General features: G+C 40.2%; 1 protein-coding gene across 11 annotated transcripts in view; it reads right to left on the bottom strand.

Moving 5' to 3' along the window:
* The window catches only part of SRGAP2 (SLIT-ROBO Rho GTPase activating protein 2), a 233,413-nt gene that overhangs the window by 74,961 nt on the left and 140,623 nt on the right, over positions 1–17,829 (bottom strand). For 9 of the 11 annotated variants that reach the window (XM_014557240.2, XM_032467041.1, XM_032467042.1 and 6 more), the window contains exon 5: positions 1,951–2,013. In XM_014557240.2, the coding sequence (XP_014412726.1) occupies positions 1,951–2,013 (63 nt within the window). Of the gene's footprint in view, positions 1–1,950; positions 2,016–9,501; positions 9,521–17,829 lie in introns of those variants that run through there. The other 2 variants (XM_032467046.1, XM_032467045.1) reach the window with 2 other exon arrangements.

Here is a 17,829-nt window from a genome sequence, read left to right as displayed (position 1 = left end):
GCCTCTTCCCATTGCTTACTAGAGGAAAATCTCAAATTTTTATTTTGGCCTTGGACAGATGATAAGAGTGGGTACCAATTCACCTAATGGAAGGGGACACCGTGCCCAGTTTGCACACCAGTGGGAAGACTTTACACTCTGCACTGATTGTGGCCTGATAGTGGCCCGTGAAGTCCTGGCCACATTGGACTGCCTGAAGACTGCAGCCTGAGGTGACAGCTCAGCCCTCCTCAGATCAGAGCAGCAAGTTCCAGGGTTTTCTTTCTCATTCCAAGACAATTATGTATGCATGCATGTACGTTTGTTTGTTTATTTATTTATCTATTTACTTATTTTTAATCACAGCACATTAGGAGATGTAGGACTCTGAGTAAAGCTAACAAACCCCTAGGACCTACTCTTCTGCTGCTGCCTGAAGTCCCACTGCAGAAGTGGCCCACTGGATCTGAGTTGGTTTGGGGTTTACTGATTATTCATCCTACTCCTCTCCAGAAATAGCAACAGCAGAGGCCCAAGATGCTTACGGGAAAATAAAAGGATTCATATAATGACTCCATGTGTCATTTTCTATCTTAGCGAATTATCTGCCAGGAGAAAGGAGTCATAGCTCTTCTTGGTGCCTAGATGACGCTCTAAAACTAAAGAGCAGAAGTAAAGCATTTAAAAGACCAGGGGGTTCAGAAAACTCATCCAATCTGAAAATGGTTCACATCAACATGCTTCTATTTTTAAAAAGCCTTAACTTCATTTGAAAGAAATGAAAACTTGGGAGCTAACCAAAGGGAAGCATCTATCTATCTACTTGGCTTCAGAGCAGAAGAGTCACAGAGCAGAAACTGCAAACAAACTGAACGTCACTGGAGACATAGCTGTTGACCACTCTACCCTATTTATTGCTTAACAGTTGCCATGACAAAAGTGGCCACACCTAGGCTTTTGGATCAAGAACATGGAATTCTCTGATCCCAAATGCCTGTGATGCATATCACCACTGCCTGTCTTCCTGTGAATTAAATTAAAAAAAAAAAAAGAAAGAAAGAAAGAAAGAAAAAATGCAATGGATAAGCAAGTAAACACAGGAAATCAATTTCACCTCCAAAATAGGACAGGGCAACCCTGGAGAAGGACACAAAGGCCTGGCACAGCCCAGCTGGAGAAGGGTCCCTGAAAGGCTTTAGCTGCACAATCGAAATACTCCCTGTAGGGCAGCAGGAATTTCCTTGGGGGGGGGGGTGTTTTGACTGTAATTAACGAAACACAGCTGGGGGAGAAACCACCACGACCACCTCCCAGTGCACGAAGAAACATACATCAGCCACAGGCATCACATGCTTGAAACGCCAGTCATTTCAGAACAGATCGTGTTTTTTGCTCCAAACCAAAGCCTGGCCCTTTCACTGAGGTTTGACCTTTATAAAACCCCAGGAGTCGAGGCAATGCGCTCTCTCCCTGAACTGGTCCCTTATCTTAGGGGCATTTAAGACCCTGTACTTCCCTCTAAAGCAACTGCTCTCGTCTCAAACCAGTAGATCAACCTGAGAACTGATGCAAAATTTTGAACAATAGATCCTTTCCAACGGAGCACATTATTATTCATGCGACAATGCAGGCTAGGTTCCCTGCCATTAGGTTTGGGGTCCCTGGTTTGCTGCTAATGGGGGTCAGCTGTGCTGGTGACTGAGGCCTTAGCAGGTCTCTGGCAACTCCCAAATGAGGCCAGAGTTAGCCTGTACAGCTGAAAAGGGATCTTATTTTGAGAAAGCAGTTTTTGGCTCCTTTTAGTTTGAAAATAAGAGTGTGAAAAAAGAGGTGGGTGAAGTCATCCCCAGTGGGGACCATGCACTGTCCTCAACCTCAGCTCAGTGCTGTTGCTGACGTGACTATGGCCACAAGCTGCCAAATGCTGCTTCCCTCTGCTTATTAAAGAGCCAAGCAACCCATCTGATTTACCGAGTAGAGCTCATTCAGGACCTTCATCAAATCATCTTGGAGCTGCTGGCCAACTTCTTTACTCTGCAAGGAAAGAGAAATGAAGGTTAATTGGGAAACAGAAGGAGGGAGGAGGGGGCAGCAAAGGCAAGGGCAGCCCTGGCTCTACAAATAACACAGACTCAATTAAGACCCATTATTTAACCCAGCAAATCAGATAACCACTCTGATCAGACCAAATTATGGTCAGATTACCCGAAGAGTTTTAATAAAGTGAAATGCGCCCCTTCACTAGCCTAGCAAAGGCAATCATGTGGAGGAAGATGGGTTGCAGCCTTTGATTTTTCAATTGGTCCCCGAAGAGCAGGCCTGAAAGCCACAACCTGCTTGGCAACTGTTGTTGGGTGGAATAAGCTTTCTTGGATACTTGCAGTCAAGCATTGCTGAGAATTGTGGCAGAAAGTTAAGATGGGAAATAGGATGAGAAAGGCATATGTATATAAACATCCAAGAACTTCAAAGTAACTGACTGAATAGAAACCTCCAAGCAGGAAGGAGTTATACCTCTTACTTGCTTTATTTCTATCCCAAACTCCCAAGGCAGTGTTACCTCAACGATAACTGGTGGCTAGCATCACTTAATTCTGATAATACATGTTAAGGGGTCTCCAACTGGTTAACGTTAAGCAGTGGTGGCTCTCAGGTTCTTTGCTGCTGCTGCCCAGGGCTGCATCTAACTACACAGAGAGAGAAGGGCAGAAGAGAGGAGAATAAGGAAGCAGGAAGGAAATAAGAGCCACGCCTTTGATACTGCGTGTTTGATGCCAAGCCCGAGGGAGTGGGGCATAAACCTGATCGGCATCCCTGGGTCATGGAGGGGGGAAGCCCTGGTTTTCTCTTCTGCCAGCTCCTCCTACTTCTTTCCTACTAAAAATCAGATACCAACAATGCCCTTCTAATGGAAGGTATAGTTCTACCCCCTGGTACAGCTCAGCCCCCAGGCAAAGAAAGGGAGAGGTCTTGCATGTCAGAAATACAATCATTTTAAGATCTTGCTTTTTTCAAGATTACAAAGGCAGTATATGTTTATTGCGATAAATAAGAAACCTGTAGAAAACCTCAAAAAAAGAAAAAGTAACCCTTAATTCCTACCCCTAAGAAGTCATCACTCCAGACTTTGTTACATATTTTTCTAATCTTCTCTCTACGATTTTGATCGAATTGAGGTTGCATTATAGACACTGTAACTTAGCCACTTAAACATATGTTGTGAACATTTCCCTATGTATTATTCTTCTATAACATTATAATAGGTTATATTGATGTAGCTTCTACTCTTGGACATTTGCTTTGCTTACACATTTTTATAATAAAACATGCTGTATTTAATTACTTTGTGTATAATCTATGCACACACCTATCATTATTTCCTCTTAGAAGTAACATTGCCGAGTCAAAGACTAATAATTTAAACCATTAAATTGCCCTTGAGAAAAACTGTACCCATTTAGATACCGCCAGAAGCATATAAGAATGTTTTTGTTACTTTTTTATCTTGACAATTTTACATGGTATCTTATTTTAATTTGCAGTCCTTTGATTCTAGTGAGCCTAAACTTTTTTTACACATTTCAGTCATTCTCACTTTTCTTTTATGCTTTGCCATTTTTCTATTAAGGAATACAGAATATAAGATATGTGTGACCTTTGTCGTGAGCCGACATGAAATTTTACACTTAGTAGTGTGGAAAGGTGTGGAAGGAGTCCTGAATTAGCAATCACAAGACTCTCCTATTTCCAGCTCCTTCACCATCATGAAGATAACATTGGACAAACTAGTCCATCTCTCTGGACCTCTGTTTTCCTTTCCATAAAATTAAAGTCTGTTTTAAACATTCCTAAGGTCTTTTCCAACCTCTGCCATTCTACAATTCTTCATGATCTTTTGTCTGGCTTCTTGAGTCCGTATTAGATTCCAACACCACCCAATTCCATCTACAGTGGGTTGGCTTCCCTCCACAGGGTAAAAGATAATGAGCAAGTTCTCCCCAGGGACCGGGATGCTCTACAAAATGGATGTTTTCCAGAGTATGCCAGTCTTAAATTCACTATTCCCCAGTGACTCTCATTCAATGCCCTCAATCATTGGAAGAAGCCTCAAGAGGATGTGCCTTTCTTCTAGGATCTCACAAACCAGCCTCTCCTTCCCATCATGAGGAGAGCCGAGCTCCACTGAAGCAGCAGAGGTCTAAGGAGGTGAAGTGAGGCGAAATGACTCGCCAACCAGCCCCAGCGTCAGCAACAAGGCCAGGAAGTGACCAGAGTATCACTTCCAAACACCCTGCCCTCCAGCCTCCCATCCTCCCTTACCACCTCCTCATCTTCAAACGGCAGAGATTCCAGGAGAAAGCGCCCATTCCTCTACTCAGCTGCTCACCCATGACTTAAATAACGTAGCCCCCAGAGGAGGTGGGACGGGAAGGGGGAGAAAAAGCATAACCAATAAAATAGCAATTAAGCTTGGGCAGATGTTTCCTCTCCCATACTGATTAGTTGGAAAAGGACCGACTCAACTATTATCCCTGTTTATTTGAACAGGCTGCTGAAGTGATTCTGACTTACTGTCCCTCTGGCTGAGGGCTGGGCTGGGAACACACGTGTTGCTAGCCGGTTATAGTTCTGATAAAGCCCCCAGTAATCGGGTGCAATTCTGACTCAACGAGAAGGGCAGGAAATAGCCTGTACCTCTCCTTTCACGAATATAAAAGGCCACCGTTCTCTGCTTCAGAAACCTTAACTGTGTGCCTCTGGGGGCAAGCGTGGCCCCAGCGACCCAAAAAGGGCTTCTGTGCTGGCCGCCGCTGTGGAGCTACAAGGAACCCCACCCAAAGACAAGGGGGACATTTGTTCCTGGGAACAACAGGACCTGATGAGGCCGAGTCCATGACAATGAAGACTGTGGAGACTTTCCGTTTCCTATAAAAAACAGCAAGGGTTTCTAGGCAGGGAAGAGAAAGAGAATTTACAGAGCAGTCCTTGTGCGCTATCACCCAGCCTGCATCTCTTTTCTTTAAAATTTCTTGGAAGAGAATGAATCATCTAAACATCGCAGGAAACCAAATAGAAGTCGAGGGAAAAAATTACTTTGAGCAAAGTTTTGCTCTATTTAAGAATGTTTGCATAGTAATCTTTGCCTGGAAAAAAAAAAGATGCCTAAATTTAGATGAGAGATGTGGCACAGTTAACAATGCTGGTTCTCTGGGATGGGAAATGCCATGGTGTGCTCAGGCAGGGAGCTTTTATTTTGAAACTCACCACAACCCTTTGGCCAGTGTGTTTCACAGGCCCCCAGTCCCTCTGCTGCCGGGGCGGGGCTGATCGGAAGGCAGTGAGATTGCAACAGCTCCTGCCAGCTGTGTGCTTATAAAATGGGCAGGGAATCCTTCTTTTCCAACAGATAACAGCATTGGACAACAGAACTGAAACACACAGCCTCATTTCCCCAAGACTGTCAAGTTCCGAAGCCTCTGCTACTGTGAAAGGCGGTAGTAGCAGAAATGTAAGGAAATGTTATGTTACATGGTCTGGGCTGCAGGGACACTCATCTTTGGAGCAATTCGTTTCCTGAGCTTGGATGGGTTTGTCCATCAGCATTTATTAATAATCAGGGTTTTAATACCATCAGGGAGATTACCTACCACCTGATTCTCCAGGTACTTAGATCAGCACTAGTGTGCTTTTCCAAGTTGGAGAGGCGGGGCGGCTGTTTACGGGCTATTTACAATACAAAGCTGTATTATCTGACAGGCACAAAATTACCCCTTATTTGTATTAAAAAAAAAAAAAAAGAGGAAGGCATGTCTCTGCCATGTGGTGAGAGCTAATTTCAGCCCTGTCCCAAGGCTGTGGCCGTCAGCAGGTAGAAACAGTAGGGTCATTTAGTTCTCTGCCTATTAGTCTGTGTCAGCAGTTTTCCAAAAAAGAATCCAATTTTCAAGGGCATATATCTCCTTCTACCAGTGTTACTGCCCCCTTTCCCTACCCCTAAAGATACTTCTGAGACCAACTGTTAGGGAAAAAAAAAACAGTTTAAAATTGAATTTACATTTACAGATTTCAGAGGAAAGAGACATGAACCCTAGATGAAGCCCTGGCAGCAGGAGAAGGGCCATCAGATGCAGAGTGACAGTTTCAGGGGCACTGGCTCACCACTTCAAAGAGGCCAAGTTTGCAGAGCTGGAGCTCTGCCTGAAATGTTTTTGGTGGGGAGGACGGGGCTAAGTTAAGAGGAGTGGCTGTTTGGCAGCAGGGCCAGTGTTCGGTGATGGTGGGCACTGTGTCTGACCTCTTCCCAGCCCAGATCAGCCCATCAAAATAGGTGGTGCCAGATGCAGCTGTCGTGGTGCCGGGGTGGTGATCCTGCGGGTCACAGCTCAGGAGTGCCTTCTAGACTTCCCCGCGGCCGCACTACTTGTGTATATGCAGGGGGACTTTCTATTCAGCTTTCACTCACTGAGTAAGATTCCACAGGATGGCTCTAGCCAGGCTGTGCTCTGATTATATTCTGGGGAACCCAAGGTAGTACAAAATAAAAATACGCTGAATTGCAACTTTTATATAGAGGTAGGCTGGGAGATGCCATGAGAAAGACTTCTTCCTGAAGTGTTTTTACTTTCTGAAGACAGGATAGAACAGGGTTTAAAAAAATGCATTTTTAGAGGGGAGGGTATAGCTCAGTGGTAGAGTGCACGCCTAGCATGTATGCGGTTCTGGGTTCAATGCCCAGTAGCTGTTTAAATAAATAAATAAATGAACAAAGAAATCTACCTGCCCTCATAAAAAATACATTTTAAAAATTGCAATTCAGTATAACACATGTAAATCTACAGTAAAAGTACTTTTTATGTGCAGTGCATTCTGATATTGCCTACTCTTTTCTTCAACTTTTTTTATGTTAGTCCAAATCACTAAATTCATTTTACAACTAATCGATGAGTCATTATATGAAGGTTTAAAAAGACTAGGCACACTGTAGTTGTGGAATTAATAAAGAAAACAGTGGATTAAGGACTGAAGACCACTAACCAAGACAAGTGCTAAGTCACTTGGCCCTCAAGGTGGCTGATTGCATGTTTTGAAGCAGGTTCAATCACTAGATCTTGGCAAGGGGGTGGGAAATGCTGGATTTTAAGGAGTGATCAATAGAGAGCCTGTTGGCAAATATTTATCAAACACCTACTATGTGTCAAGCACTTGAAATATAACTGGAAGGACAGCAGTATACAAAACAGTTTACATGTTTATAATCTACTGAGAAAGATGGATGTTAAGCTGATGTTTGAGCCTCTCAGAACATAATTCTTCCAGTCTCAAAAGCATTACTAGAAGTGGAATTTCTTAAGCTAGTTTTCTAGTTCAAGATCAATTTTTTAAAAAATCTCAGCCAAGAGGTTTCCACAGTTAGCCTAACTCCAGAACAAGCTAGATGTTGAATCCAGCTTGCCAAAATAGAAATGTGATTTCAAAAAATCTTGCTATTACATAGCAAATTCTTTCTTTGAATTTGCCTTTCTAAGTTACTAACAGATATTTCCAGCTATAATTGTACTGCTTCAGTATAAGTGACTCCCAAAGCAGTTAGATTTCAGTTTTAAAGAATCCCTTGAGCTTCTCAGCACCATAAACACCAAAAACTCACCAGTTGCTCCTTCACTCAGAAGTGAATAGATGTAGTGAGAAGTGAGAAGAGTTATATTTTAAAAGAAAATGTCAGAAACCTAACAGTCTGAGAGACCCAATACCTGTCTCAGAATTTGCCTTTTGAAACACAACTATTTTCTCAATTAGATTCCTGTGCAGTTAGCAAAAGAACTTAATCTAAAATAAAAAAAAAAAAAATCCCCAAACTACTAAAATATGAAATCATCTAAAACTAATGAAAGAGACAGATTATAACTTTTAAAACACCTTTCTCTCTTCCCTGGTGCCCAGACCACTGCCTTGTACACAATAGTCCTAAGATAATCAGTTGAGACAATTAGATAAAATTTTACATTAGACTTAAACACTATGCTTTCACATAATCACAAGAGTATACAACAATATAGCTGTGTTTACATCATATAGATTATTGAAAGTGGAAACTCCATGAGAAGTTATCCATACGAACTCCCTCAGGGTTACAGTTCCCAGATGAGCCCAGAAAGCTGAAATGACTTTTCCAGGGTCACACAGCTATTCAGTGTCCTGTCTGGGACCACATGCAGTATTATAAGAGTGTGAAACATGCAGGGTCTAGGGGACAATTTGAATCCCGCATCCACTTCCCGCTTGTATGAACTTGGGTAAATTATTTAACCAATCTATGCCTCCGCGTCCACATCTGTAAAACAGGATAATAACGAAATAATCCATGGAAGTGTTTAAGGCAGAATCTAGCACTTAGTATGCTCAATAAACGTTAGCTATTATTAATATTAGAATCCAGCTCTCGGAAAACCCACCTGGATGCTCTTTCCACCACACTGTGGTGCCTCCTTATGTACCCTCAAAACATAATGATCATGCTATGTGGAATTGGGAAAGTGCGGGGAAACTGATCCCCAAGGCAGGAATGCAGTGAACTCCCTCCAGTGGAGGGGCTCTATCAACCACAAGGTTTTCCTTATGCCTCTGCTACACAATCTATTCCCCTCCCCAATTTCAGTAAGCACCAAAGTAACAATAACTCTGTAAGAAATATGCAGTTTTCCTAAGGCGGAGGGGTAGGTATTTGGCAAAAACAGGGTAATTAAGAAAGGGTGTGTAGAAGCAAAATAAAAAGCAAAGAATTACTTTCTATCTCTCCAGGTAGATTAAACAGAAAAAAATGCTTCTCAGATACACAACTGGGAGCTGGTTCAATCGGGGTCATAAATTAAACGTCCAGAGGCAGAGTTCCCTACTGCCTAGGTAAGTGAAGACAAAGAATGCTCATTACTAAGTTCTGGTTTAATGAAATCCAAGAGCTTTCTCCTCTAGGGCACTTGATTCTGAAAGCCATTTCCTTAAGGCTTTCCCAGAAGTTCTGGAATGTATGAGTAGTCAGACTTACAACCCGCAGTAATGCTAGTGGGCCCCTAGAGAAAATCCATTCTTTGCCATGACAATGAACTCTGTGGATTTAACTTCTACCGCCCGTGGATGCTCACTGTGCTCTGTTACAACTGACCAGAGCCTCTTGTCAGGGAAACACATGATTCAGACAGGACTAAGTCCCACTGGACTGGGGCAGGGGTGGGGTGGGGGTAGGGAGACAAGAAGAGGCTGCCCTCTGCTCTCCTGAGATTTCAGATGGCACAGTCTAAAATATGACCCTACAACTATCTGAATGTCCCTTCATTCCAATCTCTTGGAATGGTCTATTCTAACATTAAGAAAATAAGCTGAAAGCAACAGCCCATAAAAGGAAAGGAACAATCAAGTCTGAGGCTTCATTTCTTAAATCACCACTGTCACCCTTATCTTGGCAAATTTCTATTTTTAACCCTTCTGGATAATAATTTCAGTGTAATAATGTCTCTAGGCCCTGACCTTCAGTGCCGAAGGATTTCATGAGGTCGTACTGAAGATGAGGGATCACCCTGTCTCCGAGGCAGGACACTGAAGGCACAGAAACGATGTCTTCATGACCACGGGATCCTTGGGTAGACTGAGACACAGGGGACAAAGGACACAAAGGCAAACAGGCAACATGAGAGCACAGATCTCTCAGCAGCTGTAAAATGAACTCCAGAGGGAAAACAATCAATAGCTTGGAACTGGGCAAGAAGGAAAAAAAAAAAAAAAAAAAAAGCCAGAATGACAAGGTGGATACAAGCATGTGCTGGCCTACAATAAGGAACTCCAGGAGCTGGGGGATGGGAAGGATGCCCCTGTGGCTGCCAGATGACTGGGAGGAGGCTGGAAGAAAGGAGTTAACAGAGCTCATCTGAAAGCTGGCAGCGTGAACAGGGCGAGGAGGGCAGCCTGGTAGGAAGTAAAAGAGTCAGCAGCACCGGTACAGGAAATGCCTGGGGTGCTGGGAAAATCGCTGATTAGATGCTTTAAGAAAGAGGAACCGGGCGGCAAAGTCAGTTCATGGAGGGATGTGTAGTTTTCATACTTGTGGAGCTGCCTTAGAATCCACTGTCCAGAGAGGAAAGGAGCCTCTAAGGGGTTCAATTATGGAGAGCATTTCTTGACACTCCAGGTGCCAGAGTTGGATCTGAGAGGATCATAAAGCAACGTGGGGAGACAAGTAGAGTTTTTCACTGGCAGAGAATTAGAATGCACACCGTTGGGGCTAGGGTGGAGCTGAGTCTGGACAGCTTTCTTCAGTGACAGCAGTGGTCTGCACCCTTTCACCTTCGTCCACACTATGCCCACATGCGCAGCCATTCCCATCAGTCCTCAGACAGTTAAAAAATCTGCATCCTCGGGGGAGGTCACCTTCCCTCTCTCCTGTACCTCATCCTCAGTGAAAAATCACTGAATTGTTTGGAACTGATGATTTCTAATCTCCACCTCTGATTTCTCACCTAAGCTCTTCAATTCAGGCTTTATAAGTTTTCCAGATACACCAAAAAGCACATCTGTCTGTCTGCAGTTGTTAGGCACAGTGCTCGTATGTCATCTAGGCCAGGTTTGTTCATTGTTTTTCAAATCTTCCATATCTTTTTTAAAAAATTTTTTCTTGGGGTGGGGGTAACTAGGTTTATTTCTTTGTTTGTTTGTTTATTCATTCATTTATTTTTTAATGGAGGTACTGAGGATTGCACCCAGGACCTCATACATGCCAAGGACGCACTCTACCACTGAGCTATACCCTCCCCCCAAATCTTCCATATCTTTACTGATTTTTTTTGGTGTTTCAGTTTAGTTGTTTGATCATTCACTAAGACAGGTGTATTAAACCCTCCAGTGGAGTTGATGATTTGTCTAGTCATTTTAACTCTGTCCGTTTTTTATTTATATATTTTAAGGTTGCATTATGAAGTATATACTTCTTCCTGGTAACTTGAATCCTTAATTATTATGGAATGTCCTTCTCTGTCTCTAATAATACTTTTTGTGTTACAATCTATCTGGTCTGATTTTATCAGAGTTATCTTTTCCCATCATTTTGCTTTAACCCTTTCTATATCCTTATATTTAACATGCAATTTTTCTCTTTTAAGTAACAAATGCTTCAGTTTTGTTTATTTAATACATTTTCTTAATTTTGCATGAGTTTATTTACACTTACTGTAATTACTGATACATTTAAGTTTAAATCCATCAACCAATATATGCTGTTTGTTCTTCCCATCTCCATAGTCTTTTTTCTCATTTTTTATCTTTTTTCCTTCCATTTAAAAAAATTCAGTAAAAATCACTCTTTTTGGTTTATTATATGTGTTTTGACCAATGTACAAAGTGCATAACTACCACCACAATTAAAGCATAGAACAGTTCTATCATCCATCAAAAAACTCACTCATGCTGTCCCTTTATAGCCAAACTCCTCTACCCTTAACTCCTGGAAGCCATTGCTGTGTTCTGTATGCCTATACTTTTGCCTTTACCAGAATCTTTCTTACCATCTTTTGGGCTATTGTTCACTTATCAAGTTTACCCCTTTCCTAGATTGGTAAAGACACTATTTCTTTAGTGTTAACCCTAAATTACAACATATATCCTTGACTAGCCAAAGTCTAATAAAAGTTAGACTCTTACCACTTCCTGGACAATAACTTTAAACCTATTTCCCTATCTCTGCCTAGACATAGAGTCTATTGTTGCCATTTACATTAATTTTATATATGTTAAAATAGGAGATTATTTTCTTTAAGTTGATATTCATTTAGATGTTCACATACACACTTTTTTGTTTCTTCTCATTCTTTCTTGTACCTCCAAGTTTCTATCTGGGATCATTTTATTTCTGCCTAAAGAACACCATTCAGTATTTCTTTTGGTACAAGTTCTGCTGGTGATAAGTTCTGTTAGATTTTTCTTGTCTGACATTTTCTAGTTCATCTTCATTTTTGAGGGCTATTTCTTTCAGCATTTCATTCCATCGTCTCTTGTCTTCTATTGTTTCTATTGAGAAGTCAGCTGTCAACATTGCTGTTGCTACTTTGAAGGTAAGCTGTCCTTTTTTTTTTCCCTTCAGTTGTTTTTAAGACTTCTCTCTGTCATGGTCTTCAGCAATATAATAAGCCTACATGTAATTTTCTTTGTATTTATCCTGCTTGAGGTTTATAATCCTTCAGTCTGTGACTTGATTTGGGACAACTCAGAGCTATTATCTCTTTAAATACTGCATCTACCCCATTCTCTCTGATCTCTTCTTCTGGGACTTCCAATGGATGCATATAGGCATCATATCCCACAAATCTCCTGTGCTCTTTTTTTGGTATTTTAAATTCTTCTTTCTCTCTACACTTCAGTATGTATTTTTTTTGACCTACCTTCCAATTCATTAAGTCTTTATTCAGCTTTGTCTAATCAGCTATTTAATCCACTTTGAGCTCTTTATTTTAGTTACTGTATTTTTTGTACTAAAATTACTGTTTGACTCTCTTTAACATTGAGATAAAACTCAGATACTACACAATTCACCATTTTAAAGTATATGATTCGGTGGGGTTTTTTAATGTTTAATTTTTTGTATGTTTGTTTCTATGATTCAGTGGTTTTAGTATATTCACAAGGTTGTGCAACAATCACCATTATTTAATTCTGGAACATTTCATCACCCAAAAAAGAAGCCTCACACATGTTGGTAGTCACTATCTCCCTTGACTCCTTCCTCCAACTCCTGGCAACTGTTAATCTACTTCCTGCCTCTATGGATTTGCCCATTCTGGATATTTCCTATAAATGGAATCATACAATATGTGTTTTTAAGGTTCATCTATGTTGTAGCACTAATCAGCACTGCCTTCCTTTTTATGGCTATTTAATTGTATGGGTAGTCACATTTTATTTATCCATTAATCAGTTGATGAAAATTTGGATTGTTTCCACTTTATGGTTATTCTGAAAAATACTGTTATGAATATGCATGTACAAATATTTGTATGGGCATGTTTTCAGATACCTTGGGTATACATTTAAGAGTGGAATTGCTTGGTCATAGAGTACCTCAATGCTTAAATTTTTGATGCACTGACAAACTATTTTTCATTGTGTCTGCACCTTTTACAATCCCATCAGCAATGTATGAGTGTTCCAATTTCTCCACATCCTTGCCAACACTTGTTCTTTTCTTAGTTTTATTTTTAAATTATAGCCATCCTAGTGGATGTGAAGTGGGATTTAATTGTGGTTTTCGTCTGCAGTTCCCTAATGTCTAACAATGTTGATCATCTTTTCATGTGTTTGTTCACCAGTTTGTATACCTTCTCTGGAGACATGTCTATGCAAACCTTTTTCCTTTTTAAAGACTGGATTGTTTCTCTCTTTGTTGTTGAGTTGTAAGAGTTCTTCATATATTCTGGATACTAGATCTTATCAGACTTATGATTTAAAAATATTTTCTCCCATTCTATATGTTGACTTTTCACTTCTTTGATAGTGTCCTTTGAAGCACAGAAGTTTATATATATATGGATGTATTTTTTTTTTGGTGGTGGGGAGAGGTAATTAAGTTTATTTATTTATTTTATTTTAATGGAGGTACTGGGGATTGAACCCAGGACCTTGTGCATGCTGGGCACGCTCTCTACCACTGAACTATGCCTTCCTCCTAGAAGTTTATAATTTTATGAACTTCAATTTATGTACTTTTTCCTTTTGTTGCTTGCCTTTGGTGCCATATCTAAAAAACCACTATTTAATCCCAGGTCGCAAAGATTTATGCCTATGTTTTCTTCTAAAAGTTTTAGCTCTTACATTAATATCTTTGACACATCTTGAGCTGTTTGATTCTTTTTATAATTTCCAGTTTTTTGTTATTACTTGATTTCATAAACATATTAAATATAGTTAATGTAAAGTTTGTCTGATAACCAGTATATGTATCTCCTCTAGGTATGCGGTTTTTCTTACCAGCATTGCATATGCAAACCAATGAGAGATAGTAGGTCTAGGATGACAGTATCTTACACTAGAGAGGATTTAAATTTGCTTATAGCCACTAGATATCCTAGATCAACTTAATCCATTTAGAGACTAAGAGAATTTGAAGCTAGGTTTCAGTCCCTGTGAGACTGCTGAAGTCTATTTCTGGTTTGCCTTTACTTCTAAATTGTACCTCTGTGGGGTCCCAAAGCCTGGGGAAGTTTACCAAGACTCCCCTTCCTCTGCCTTGAATTCCAATTTTTGTCCTGTTAGCACCGTAAGGCTATTAAAAGTTCCGCTCAGCCTCTTTTCTAGAATAGCAGATACCTCTTAGGCAAAAGCAGTTCCAAAGTAGCAGACGTGTTGGTCTGAATTACCAAACCTGCCATTTCTAGTAGCAAAACTCAAAGTTTAAACTTTGAAGATAGACATTATTTCTTACGTTCGCACGTAGCCCTCATCAGGTCCAGTGCAATGTTGGATACCAAACAAGTACGTTTTGGATGAGAGAATGAATGGATATGGGTCAAAGTGAAGGCTTACCGCATTTATGTTTTATAGTTGTTCGCTTCCCAGGATATGGTAACCAAAATATTCCAGTAAAATAAGAGAGAAGCAAGCCTGAGGTTTTAAATATGGTTCTTCATTATTTCCTCAGAGGTTTTTCAAAAACCACAGTCCATCAGAGGATAGGAAGGGGCTGAATCTACCTCATATGAAGGGCATATTTGAAATTAGCTGTAGTGATTAAGAATCCAGATTTAAATCTCAGGCATTCCCTAGTAGCCCAAAGTCCACCAAATGGCAGAACTCCCTACAAAGCTCTAAAAATGAGCACATATAGAAGTCTTCCATGGGGCCATTTGGGGCCTAAAGAAGGTTTGGCCACCTAGTTCCTGGGACATACGTAAAAATGTCAGCTCCACCAGCTATCCCAAATTCCTTAACAACACACTGGCCTTTCTCAAGTGGTACTAGGCATAAAAACAGAAAAAAGTAATCACTGACTTCTAATTTTTTCTTCAATAAGTGGCCACAGGCTGCTGATTTTTTCCTTCATGATACATGTAACACTGCCACCACACTGCTGGCCCTATTACCCTGTCCCTGGATTAGACGCCCAGTCTTTTTGAAACAGCAGCTCTATTATATCATTTTCCTAAGAATAAATCTTCCTTGGTCTCCAAGAGCTCTCAGAATCAAGTTCAAACTCCTTGGTCTGGCATTCAGGGCTCTTTTCCTTTGTTTCAAGTACTCTCCTCAGAAATACTCTGATTTAGCCAAACTATTTCGCTCATCACCTTCTAAAGGGTCCTCACACATTCCTGTGCTCTCTTTTGTCCTGAAATCTGTTCTTACCACATGGAATGTCCTTCCACTCCAACTCCCCCTCCACACTCACAAACTCCTCACTTTTCCACCTCTAATTATGAAATCATTTTCATTCACTAAAGACTCGGCTTAAATTTTACCTGTCTACTTACTGTATATAATGCATTTACTGCATCTTGCACAGGATAAATCTTCAAAAAAAAAAAAAGTGAGTAAATGGGTGGGGATATAATTTTCCATCAATGGCGATATGGAAACTACATATCTACTTTTCCAAAAATTAAATTATGCCTTACCTCACACTACATATAAAAGTTTATTTCATGGAGATGGTTTAAAACCATAATGTGAAAGACAAAACTGTAAGACTTTTAGAAGATAATCCAATGGAATATCTTCAAGAGCTTAGGGTAGGAAAGGTTTTCTTAAACATGACAGAACAAGCACTATCCTTAAAGAAAAACAGACGCAACTACATTACAATGACGAACTTTTACTAACCAACAGAAAATACAAAAAGAAAAAAAAGACAAGACACATTGTAGGAGAATATATGTTTACTAATAAAACCAATAAAAGGGTTAATATTCAGAATAGGCACTGCACGAAAGAATAAATCTAAATGGTCAATAAAAATAAGAAAAAGCCCTCAAACTCATAAGCAAGCAGACTGTTGCAATAGCTAAACTTAAAACAGCTGAAATTAAAAATCAGACCATACTGAACGTTGGCAAGGATGTACAAAAATGAAACTCTCATACATTGCTGGTGGAGGGGCAAATTACTAACAACTACTTTGGGAAACAGCCTTATAAAACAAGACACCCCTATTTTTTAAACCAGCAATTCCACTACTAGGTAGAGACCCTAGAAATCTGAGCATACATACTCCACTATGCACACACAAGAATGTTCACCAGGGTATAGTTTGCATTAGTCCCCAAATGAAAACAACCTAAATGCCCATGGATAACAAAATGGGTAAGTAAATTGTGGTGAATTCATAAACGGAAACCTACAGAGATGAAAATAAACAAGGTCCAGCTATAGCAACAGCATGGATGAACCTCACAAACCATGGCAAACAAGACAAGCAAGACGCACCAGGATGCATACAGTGTGATTCCACTTTTATAAAAGTTCAGAAACAGGCAAAATTAAACTATGCTATTTAGAGGGGAATACCTACAGGATATAATTTAAGAAAAGCAGGAAAATAATTATCACAAAATTAGGATAGTGGGGAGCTGGAACCAGGGAGGGGTGGAGCAGCAACTTTTGAGGTGCTGATAAAGTTCTATGGATTGACCTGTGTGGTTAAGTTACTTTGGTTGTTTGCTTTATAGTTTATTATACACATGTATTACACACATATATTTTATGTGCTTTTCCATATCTATTATACACATGCATTTTACATACTTTTCTATATTTATATTTCAAAATTTGAAAACCGGAAAACAGAAGAGTTCCATGATTGATCAGTGAAATCTATCACAAATGCAGAAACAGGGTCTTTGCTAGTCCCCATTGGCTCACAGATCTTCCTTGAACAACCAAGTTGGATATGAGCTCTTTCTTCACTGCCTGTCCCATATGCTTTAGCAATCAGTACCTGTGCCATTTACAGGGTACTTATCACATCTACAATGCCTTGATTAGAGCTATTTATGCAAGTATCTCCTCTTTCAACTGTAGCATTATCTTCTGAAGGATCTGGATTATATCTTGCAATTAATAATTAATAAAAATAGTTAACTGTAGCTTACATTTACCTAGTGCTTAGTGTCAGCTAACCATCTATAGGCATAACCTTTTTTAATCTTTGTAATAACTCTATGAGGTAGTTACTGTTATCTTCATTTTATAGACACTAAAGCTTGGAGAGGGTAAGTAATTTGTCCATGGGAACAGCTATGAAAGGGTAGAGTTAGACTCTGAACCCACAAACTCCTATTCAATGCTCTTTTGTCAGATCTGTATTTTCCTCATCTTGTACAATGCCTTGCATACAGCAAGCACTCAATAATTATTTATTACATGAAAATGAGAGGATGAAAGGACATAAACTTTTATAGCAAGAAAGGGAGAGTACAAAAGAATATCCTTGATGCATCAGTTTTTAAATTCACAGATACACACACACACACACACACACACACACACACACACATACACACATAAAGGTTACGATTCTGTCTGTTAAAAGGAGAATCATATATGTAGAGCTGTAAAAATAAGCTGCTAGGATATTCTGGTTAGAAGGAGGGAAAACTTGATCAGCTTTAAATCCATTTGCTGTATTTGGATGGCTAGCTGTTCAAAGGGCAAATGGCAAAAATGTGTGTCTCATGAAGCACTCTGGCCACAGTGCAAATGGAACCGAGCCAAGGGGTTACCAATTACTGCTTTCCCACTGATGCATGCTGTGGCTCTAGGGCAGCCCTGACCGGCCCATCTGTTCCTGGCTTTGGTCTTGGGACTTCAGGATGAGGACGGTAG

Source organism: Camelus ferus, chromosome 23, assembly GCF_009834535.1.
Source record: "Camelus ferus isolate YT-003-E chromosome 23, BCGSAC_Cfer_1.0, whole genome shotgun sequence".
Classification (NCBI taxonomy): Eukaryota; Metazoa; Chordata; class Mammalia; order Artiodactyla; family Camelidae; genus Camelus; species Camelus ferus.
The sequence above is the reverse complement of the archived record's forward strand: the minus strand, read 5'-3'. Positions and strand labels throughout refer to the sequence as shown.